Source organism: Zingiber officinale, chromosome 4B, assembly GCF_018446385.1.
Source record: "Zingiber officinale cultivar Zhangliang chromosome 4B, Zo_v1.1, whole genome shotgun sequence".
NCBI lineage: Eukaryota > Viridiplantae > Streptophyta > Magnoliopsida > Zingiberales > Zingiberaceae > Zingiber > Zingiber officinale.
Window position 1 is genome coordinate 110,607,182 of NC_055993.1, and position 10,697 is coordinate 110,617,878.

Here is a 10,697-nt window from a genome sequence, read left to right on the forward strand (position 1 = left end):
GATGATGCGAAGAGGAGAGGAGATTGAGTTCGCGCGGAGAGGAAAGTCGCACCGTGCCCTAATTTTTACTCTGTTTTACCGACGGAATTCAATTCCGTCGGTAATTACCGAAGGAATGTTACAATCCGTCGGTAACCCCTAACACTAATCGGAGCGGCCGAATGCTGGTATTTACCGACGGAATTAACATTTCGTCGGTAAACATCAATACCCGAACCCGTTAAAGGATTTGCCGACTGAATATTATATTCAGTCGGTAAATACCGACTGAAATATATATTCAGTCGGAATATTACCGACTGAATTTAATTCAGTCGGTAAATCCTGACTGAATTATATTCAGTCGGTAAACACCGACTGAATTATATTCAGTCGGTAAACACCGACTGAATTATATTCAGTCGGTAAACACCGACTGAATTAAATTTCAGTCGGTATTTCCCGACTGAATTAAATTCAGTCGGTAATGTCGTCGGTATTTGCAAGTTTTTTTGTAGTGTGTGCACGATTTTGAATCGATTGAAACGAAATTTCAATCGATTTAATTCAATTGAATCGATTGGTTAATCGATTCAATTGATGAACAGTGCTCACTGTTCATATTCTTCTTCGCGACAGAAGAAGAAAAAACGCGAGCTTTTCCGCGTCGATTTTCATGCTTTCAAATTTATGCTCTAATACCATCGTAGGTTCTTTTGAGAGTATGAAACAGAAACGAAATCAAAGTGGTAACCACTTACAGTGATCTCCTGAAGAAATCGTCGAAGAATCGTCAAAGAATCGCCGAAGAAGTCGCTGCTGTTGTCGCCAAGAAGATCACCACTCGGAACCTCCTCGAACTTTTCCACGAACCAAATCCCAACCTCTGGACGTTCTCTAGCGCTCTCTGATCACCTCACAACTTCGCTTGCACTCTCTGATCACCTTCGCAAACCTTCTGCTCCTTTCCTCCGATTGCTTGGACGCTCGTTTTATAGGAAGGTCGAGGAAGACGAAGTGGAAAGGACACGCCTTCGTCTCCTTGGCGTTTGCAGCAACGAGACGTTTGCAGCAACAAAAGAGACGACCCCCTTCGTCTCCTGTAACACCCAACAAATTGACCCAGGCATGCTTGGCCAGCAACGCTATGTGCGTATACGTCGCTAGGCTAGATCTGCATGTGCACTCAGTTGCCCGACAGCTTGGCCAAGTCCGACAATCTGATCGGGGCTTGACAGCCTAGCTAGGGAACACAAGGCTAGGGCACACATAGCCAAGGCACACATTGTCAAGGCACGCGTGGCTAGGGCATGCCCTGCCAAGTTGCGACCTCACCGCCAAGTCACGACCTCGCCGCCAAGCCACAACCTTGCCGCCAAGCCGCAACCTTGCCACTAGGCCGTTGCCAAGCCACATTCTTGTCGTGAGGCCCCTGCCAAATGGTCGGCTTAATTAGGGGGAGAGGGGAGAGGGGAGATGGAAGAGAAGATTACTTAAGGGGGGAGACCGAGAGAAACAGTCACGTTGAAAGTAGTCGAAATTGCTAAAGAGGGAAGAAGACGGGGAGAGAAGTCAATAGGAAGAGATGTGAAATTGTGCCCTAACCCTAGCCAAATGAGATTAATTAGGGATGAAATTATTCCGTCGCCACTGCCTTCACTATTAAGCGACAAAATTAATATTCCATAGCTCAAATATAGAATAATTGCCGATTAGCACCTATTTAGAGATGAAATTTAAATTCGTCATTAAATTAGAGATCAATTTAATTATGAGTCATTAATTAGCAATGAAATTGATAATAAACTTAGTCACTAATTTAGATTTAAATTTTATTGTTATATCAGACATAAATTTTTAAGTAACTAATCACTATAAATTTTAAATTCCTAATTTGTGACTTGTACTCATCGTTAACCTCCGGAAAGCAATTGATCACTTGATCAATCCTCCATTAATAATGGATTCATGTATTCAACTCTTAGAAAATTCGATTATTTTAATTTTTATCCATTAATTAATATTTATTTTGGAAAGAGAATTTAATATGTGTTTTTATTCCATTGAGGTAGAAAAAAATTGTATTATAAAAAATATATTAAATTCTAATTTAATAGGTTGAAGTTAAGAGGAATTATATTTATTTTTTAATTTTTTTATTAAAAAATATAATGAATAATTAGATAAATTAATTTTAATTATTTTGATTGAGAGTGGAAATAAAATTTTTAGGAGATTGTAGGTAAATTTAAGTTACGATCGGAGAGTGCATCTACATTTCCCCATGAATAGGGATGCGACGCTCAGTCGCTGACGCCACTGTCACGTTTCGCATTTAATTAAATCCCCTACCGTCGCCACAAAAATCCAAAGCCTTCTCCGTCTTCTCCTTCCCCTCGAATGGCGGAGCTCCGCGAACGGCTACTCCCTCGGAAGCCCTCTTCCACCTCCGGATCTCACGAGCCCACCCACGGCCGCCGCCCTCTCTTCCAGGGCGTCGATTTCTCCGGCCTCAAGAAGCGCGGACAGAGCCTCCGCTCCTGGATCCGCGTCGACGCCGCCACCGGTAACTCCCAGGTCATCGAGGTCGACAAGTTCACCATGATGCGCCGCTGCGACCTCCCCGCCCGCGACCTCCGCCTCCTCGACCCCCTCTTCGTCTACCCGTCAACAATCCTCGGCCGCGAGAAAGCCATCGTGGTAAACCTTGAACAGATCCGATGCATCATCACCGCTGACGAGGTGCTCCTACTCAATTCCCTAGACAGTTATGTCCTCCAGTACGTGGTCGAACTCCAGCGCCGTCTCGCAGCCAGCAATGGCGAAGCACTCTCCGGCGGGACGCCTTCGCCTGATGATCTGCCCTTCGAGTTCAGGGCCCTCGAGGTCGCCCTCGACGCCGCCTGCACCTTTCTTGATGCGCAGGTTCTGTACTTTCTCTGGTACTCAGGTCCTTTCCCTTTTCTTTCTGCTTCTTTTATGATTCGATTCCCTTGCTTGTATCCTGACTATGGCGTTAGGATTCCGATAAGCCAATTTAGGGCTTCAATTTTGTTCTCTGTTTTACATTTTCTCCGTCTTGGTTAGACGACATGGAAGTAGCAGAAATGAAAATCTAAAATTAGGATTGAGATTGTTTTCACAAAGTTCACATATTTGATGCTAAAAAAAAATTAGTTCAACTAATATTATATACAAATTATGTTTTTCTTTATGTTACCATTGATTTGGAGTTTGGAAACAAAATTGACACCTTATGGGGGACAAATATGGTTCTTTGATATAGCATTTAGTTCTGGTGGTATTTTTATAATATTTTTCGTGCAAGCAATAAATTCAAGTAGTTGATTGATTAAGTAAAGAATGGCATCAGATCAAGACCTAAAAGGGACTCATCTGCCAGTAAGAAAAGTAGTTCAGCTGGGAGAAGAAACATATTTGTATTCCGATGTGAATGTGGGTAAGGTGTTTTCTGTGGGTCTGCTGCACACGTGGATTGACGGCATACTATACAAACTATACTCATTTTTGCAAATGACATAATGTGTACCATCTCACAAAACAAAAACACTAAATATACTAAGTATTCACAAGAGAACAGAAAGGATGGTCTTTATACCCTGTTTTTGAAATACACTATTAAACAAACAAGAACTTGGTTTGTGCATGAATATGGATATCCTCAATTTGACATTCTTCACAAAGAGTGAAGCATGTAATATCCATGACTTACCCCTTTTCAGAAGAAGCATTTGATTCTGTATTTTCTAATGGTTATGTATCTCTATGTTGAATCTCTATATGGAGGAAGTACTAACTGGCAACTGCCTCCAAAATCTGTCTACTAATCCATGTTCATATTTTACAGATACCCTGAATCTCTTATATGCAATCTAACTTCAAATCGCATAACTTCTATAGTGCACCTATATCTGAAAATGGTTGGTTCATTCTTCTCAACTTCCATCTACCATTAGATTTGATGAATCCCTCGTGATAAAATGAACACATATGAACTTGTTGATTTTGTGTTTTGGACACTCCTTTTCCATCAGTCTTTTACAGATTTTCAGAGAAATGATAACGTGATATATTTTAATCCATAAAGTATATGTTAAGTTATTCAAAGTCAGTCATAGGAAAATCAGTTGGTGTACCTTTTTGTTTTACTAATTACTTTCAGTTTCTTAGGCTCTTGTAGCTTGTAAGCATCTAAATTATAAATTTGCTCAACTAAACAAACATAGCTTAATGTTGTAATTAGATAATATTTCATTTTCGTGATTAAATAAATACTAATGGTGTGAATGAAAATTGCAAATTTTTAGGCTGCAGAATTAGAAATTGAGGCCTATCCATTGTTGGATGAGTTGACATCTCAGATTAGTACCCTAAACCTGGAACGGGTTCGTCGCTTGAAGAGCAGGCTTGTTGCCTTAACTCGGAGAGTTCAAAAGGTATACCACAAGCTACTAGTTTCGTGCTAATTCTATAGGATCATCCCACTCCTGACTTTACACTGAACTTTATGTAGGTCAGAGATGAAATAGAACAGTTGATGGATGATGATGGTGATATGGCCGAAATGTATCTCACAGAGAAGAAAATACATATGGAAACATCATATTTTGGTGATCAATCAATACATGGGTTCAATTCAGCTGGTGGTGCTGTATCTGCTTCTGCTCCAGTTTCACCTGTTTCTTCACCACCTGGATCTCGAAAGCTTGAGAAGACATTAAGTCTTGCAAGGAGCAGACTTGACAGTATGAAAAGTTCCAGCACCATCACAGAGAACATAGAGGAGTTGGAAATGTTATTGGAAGCTTATTTTGTGGTCATTGATAGCACCCTGAACAAACTGACTTCGGTAAGCTGTTATTCTACAGTGATCTCTTTGGTATAAATTTGCGAAACTGAGCATTTGGTCTCTTGCGCATTTTCAGTTAAAAGAGTATATTGATGACACTGAGGATTTCATTAACATTCAGCTGGTATGTTCTGTCCTCTTGATATTTAAGACAGTAAATGATAATTGCTCATTTATTTATGAATACATATATATATTTTAGTCAAAGGTAACACGGCTAATTATATTTGTCATAACTTGTAAGATTTGATCAATAATCAATCACAAATAATGACAAAAAGAAGCCTTTTCACATTTTAGAATTACTCCCTATTGGCCTATGGCATAAATTCTTCCTTTGTGAAGGATATAACTTGATACAATCAGTCAATGTCACTCAATATATAAGAGGTGTAAGGGTGCATCTTATACAGTTTCAAAACACATGAAAAGGAACAAAAACAATTCATGTGGTATTGTTATTCTATGCTATTTTAACATCCCTTAAGCTAGAGAATAGATATGCTACACTAATTGTTTAGTGAACAACTTTGCAAGTTGTGGATCTTCAATTACGATCCTCATTTTATTTCATCTAATTCTCACCTACCCATGTTGGTTAAAACTAACACTGTGAGTCGAGCACCAATATTCCCATTGACACTGCCAGCCGCCTAAATCTTGTATCTGTGTCGAATGTTCGAGTAAGAGCAACATAGATCTTCATACTCGGTGAAAGAAGTGGAATTTTCTTATCCATCAGAACATCTCTGTGAACAATCAGTTTCAATAGGTTGTGCTATCTCATTGAAGACCGGAATGCCAATAATGAACATAACAACTTGGAGATTACATTCATGATCACAGGTTCTGTATAATTGAATTGAAATTTCTCCAAAGAGCGAATGCATACTTGGCAACAATTTGTAAGGGTTAATCAATTCTGAATCTTTTCAATATTCTGAAATTCCTTTTAGTGGTATATGGCACAAATTCCTCCTTTGTCAAGGTTGTGCTCATTTCCTTTAACTTGTATTTGAATATCTTGCATAACTTTATACAACAACCAGTAGAAGTGGAGGAAGAAATAAAATTATGCAATAAATAAGAGGCATTATAGTGCTCATTATGGGTCTAGAAATGCACGAAAAGAAAAGAAAATAGCTTACATGGGATTCCTATTACATGTTATTTTAATACTCCTCTCTTGCTAGAGCATTAATATTACCACACAACTTTAAACTCAAAAGTAGAAAATGTGCTAGTTGTTTAGTAAAGAACTTAGCAAGTTGTTGATCTTATGCTGCTCAAAATGTTTGCCATGGAGCATATATGATTAAATAATATGTATAATTTATCCGAAACTCTTACAAGACCAAAATTAGCTATAAATTCGTATATTATTGTGTGTGCACCATAATAGCCCTTTATCTTTCTTTGGTTCTGGAACGAAGCATCAAGAATCTATTTTTTTCCATAGAACTAGATGTCCATACATCCTAAATACCTTAAAAGGAGGGTGCTTGCCAATTATACACCTACTAAGGTGTAAAGAAAATGAGGATAGTGGCAGCGAGCTTAGTGATGGGAATCATAGGAGGAACAAAATAGTATGTATTGTCCTTTAAAGGATAGAATCAACTGAAACAAAACTGCAATGAGGGAGGATAGTAACCCATAATCCTTGAGTTTTAGTAAGGAAGAGACATCAAACTAAATTGGGGATTAACATGATATGTATAGAGTGAACAAACAGAGAAAATGATCAATGAGAACTAATATGACTCACAATAAAGGGGTGTGCACCCACGTGGTGGACGCTGCTGCGCGCAGGAGGCGCACAACATATCAAGATTATATATATATATATATATATATATGCTGCCCAACTCCCCCGTGCGACTCCGTCCGCGACTCACCCACACTTCGGGCGCCCCACCCACTCAGTCGGGCACGGGGATCGGGCAACATATATATATATATATATATATATATATATATATATATATATATATATATATATAATCTCAGTTAGCCTCATTGATATCGTCATAAATATAGTATTTGGTTATATATATAATCCTGTTACCGTACTCATCCATCTATAGGAAACCCATGGGCACCTGTTGTTAATTTTTTATAAAAAAATTCTCACTTCCTTTACGTGAGAATTGGAAATCAGATTTGGGCAAAATCTCATCTCTAGACTCTAAACCCTAAATCTTTTTTTTTGGATGTTGAGTCAATTTGCCACATCAGCTGGTGCCCATGGGTTTCCTATAAATGGACGAGTACGGTAACATGATTATATATGTAACCAAATACCATGTTTATGGCATTATCAAAATCCAAAATATCACCACCAAATTGCTTTTCTATTTCATGATAAAAGACTTGGGAATTATAGGAGATCTTCTTAGGAGACAAAGTATGTCATGTAAGAATAATCCTCTATTATGGTTAGGGCTGTAAACAAGCCGAGCCGAGCTTTGGGGTGTTCAAGCTTGTTTGATAACGTAACCAAGCCGAGCCGAGCCGAGATTAAAATGAATCAAGCTTTTGAAATGAGTGTTTAAGCTTGGCTTGGTTTATTTTTTATGAGCTTGAGCTTGGTTCGTTTAGATGTTATCAAGCTCTCAATTCAAGCTTGACTTGAGTTTGATTCGAGCTTGATTCGTTTAGATGTTATCAAGCTCGAAGCTCTCAATTCAAGCTTGGTTCGAGCTTGGTTCGTTTAGATGTTATCAAGTTTTCAATTCAAGCTTGTTTGATTGTTTGAAACTTTTAATTGTTTGATTGGTTATTGAGCTTGATAATTTAAATTTGTTTGTTTATTTATTTATTTATTTAGCATATTAAAAAGAGTTTTATTAATGAATATGGTTCATGAACATTGTTCATGAACGTTGTTCACGAATGTTGTTCACGAACATTGTTCACGAGCGTTGTTCACGAACGTTGTTCACGAGCGTTGTTCACGAACGTTAACGAGCTGAACACATATGTGTTTAAGCTTGTTTGTTTAGCTTAACGAGCTGTTCGAGCTTATTTATTTAATTAATCTTATTTATATTGAACGAACATAAACAAGCTCTTATCAAGCCGAACACCAAGTTTGTTCACGAACGCTTGGTTCATTTACAACCCTAATTATGGTAACCAAATATCTAAATCCAGTTATAGTAGAAACTAATATTAGTGTAACACATTTATCAGTTTATTTAGATGTGGATTTTGTATATGCATATCTTTTACCCTATGCTTGTTACAATTCTAGATATGCGAGTCCAACCCAACTTTAGAATTGTATTACTCTGGCCAATGATCAAAATTCTTTCATAGAATGATACTTTAAACCTTGTGCATAGGTGTTGAGTTGCTGTACACCAATTCACAAGATATAAACACTTTCGGAATCATGATGCTTATTCCATCGCTTTCTTGCATATATTGCAAAAGATATAATGAATAAGAAAAAAAGTCACAAAATAGATAAAAAAAACATAGTAGGGTTTTATATGTGAACAAACTAGACCTTGTGGATACATTGTGGAATATAGCGGATTTATCAATAAAAGATAGAAGTTTGAAAAGAAGTATCACAAATAAGGATGTGAGAGCCATTAACAATATAAATATGAGGAATATGTACGTAAAAGTTAGTAAATAGGTCATGAAATGTAGCTTATGGGAAGATGCATTTTGATTAAAGGTGCAAACGAACTGAATCGAGTTGAATAGTATGAAAATATTGATATTTGAGTTCGATCTTGAAAAAGATATGAGATATTCGAATTCGATTCGAACGTCGAAAATACAAATAATTTTGGCTCGAGCTCATTTAGAAATAAAATTCAAGTTCGGTTTAAATTGTCCGAACCTTGATTCGAGTAGAATGGAACTATAGTTCGAAATGATTTAAATTTGAGTTCCGTTCGAGTTATTCGGACCTTAATTTGAGCATATTTAGATAAAAATTGTGTGAAAATAATCGAGTTTCGGCTATGAAGCGGCTCATGAACAATCAATCAAAATATTAAGGGGTTTGAATTCGACTCAAAAAAATTATCCATGTTCAAATTCGGCTGGAATTCGATAGTTTCGATACAAATCAAATATTTTTTGAGCTGGCTCAAAAAGTTCGCGAATAGGCTCAATTCGTTACCCTAGTTTTGATCATGTAATGTTCCGTCATTACTTTTGTTCCTTGAATACTTTTTTTCTTCGTCATCATTATTGATCATGTAATGTTCCGTCAATAGTTTTGACATGTACTTAAACAACCCATAAATACTATAGTTTGGTGATGTGAAACTATGAAAAATACTCACATCAAACGAGGAAGAGGATCAAAAAAACTTGGTTAATAATAATAAAATAAAATTTATTTAAGTATAAATAATGATATAGTAGGGGATAAAGCTCAATGACGTAAAATGATTCATATAGCCGATCCCATTTAGTAGGATAAAACTTGATTGTTGTTGTTGTATCATTATTGATCTGACACATTCACAATATCTTATTGCATACTTGACATCTTTGCCTCATCTTTAGGACAATGTGCGGAATCAGCTGATCCAGTTTGAGCTTGTACTAACTACTGCCACATTCATTGTCGCCATTTTTGGTGTTGTTGCTGGGATATTCGGTATGAACTTCGAGATCGCTTTATTTGACGTACCATCTGCATTCCAGTGGACCCTTGTGATCACTGGCGTGAGCGGCGTGATTGTTTTCTGTTTGTTCCTTTGGTATTTCAAGTACAGAAGACTAATGCCCTTGTAATTAGCCGTTTGAAGAGACGAGAGGCTCTTCTACCAAATATTGTGCTTTAGCTGCGCCCATGCGCATCCTTCAACCCCCCCAACCCCCCCTCTCTCCCCCCCCTAATTATTTTGTTACGTGTATATTAAATTCTAGCATCATGCTGGAAACAAAAGGCTTTTGAATAAATTATAGATTTGGCAATGGAGAATATTGATATTCAGCTTTGCTTTATGTTGAACTAGTTTCTCATGAATGCTCGTCTCAAAGTTCCGTGCTAAAAGTTCTGTGCACATGCAAAGGACCACACTTAATCAGGCGAAGCCTAAACACTTGAATTGAAAGACTTCAAAATAGAAATCCTCTCGAATAAAAAATTCATATCATCAAAACTTGTGATCTATCCTCCAGTGAGCACTTAACTGAATGCCTGGATTGCATCTTGCAAAGTTGTCGATGAGGTTTCCTGTACATGAAATGCAGAGATGAGGGTGAACCTTGTATGACCTCTAAATCTTCTGATGTTGACATTGTCTCAAGATCTTTCCATGTTGTTTTCATGTCACAACTCCGCCTTCTCAAATTTACCAAGCTCAGCTTGTTTTGGTGTGGAAGATCAAATTTGCCCATGTGAAAAGGAGCTAATAGTCACATAAGACACATGATTGACAATGCGAGTCCGAAGATAAATATGGTTAAAGTAGAGCACACAGAGAAGACCTCATCCAAGTTAGAGATGAAAGGGAGAGGCTTAATTGACGTGACCGATCATCTAATTGCGAGAATCTCACAATCTCTATAGACATGGTGGACCACAGTGTGTTCCTAGTTTGAAAGGAGCATAGATCATTAACTCGGAAATCCCCCAAAGAATAAGTGATCAAATTGGCCATTGCTATCGGTTGAAAGCAACAATTTCATTTCTAATCTCTGAGGAAAACAAGAAACCCAATAATTCAGAAGAAGAGCAAGCTCATCAAGCCATGCTTTTCCCTTCTTCTAAGAGCAAATCTATAAAGTTGGTTCCATAGATGGACCAAATTAGGATTGTCCATTTCCTTGACACAGTACTATACACTCCAAAAGGATGATGGTTCTCTCA

At 37.6% G+C, this 10,697-nt stretch overlaps 1 protein-coding gene across 1 annotated transcript; it reads left to right on the forward strand.

Annotated features, from left to right (window-relative positions):
- The first annotated feature begins 2,287 nt into the window (after positions 1 to 2,287).
- Positions 2,288 to 9,829, forward strand: LOC121976044 (magnesium transporter MRS2-10-like). Its single transcript, XM_042528030.1, has 5 exons — positions 2,288 to 2,904; positions 4,308 to 4,436; positions 4,514 to 4,849; positions 4,926 to 4,973; positions 9,386 to 9,829. Exons 1-5 carry the CDS (start codon positions 2,380 to 2,382, stop codon positions 9,614 to 9,616), a joined length of 1,269 nt encoding a protein of 422 aa, XP_042383964.1. The 5' UTR covers positions 2,288 to 2,379; the 3' UTR covers positions 9,617 to 9,829.
- The last annotated feature ends 868 nt before the right edge of the window (positions 9,830 to 10,697 follow it).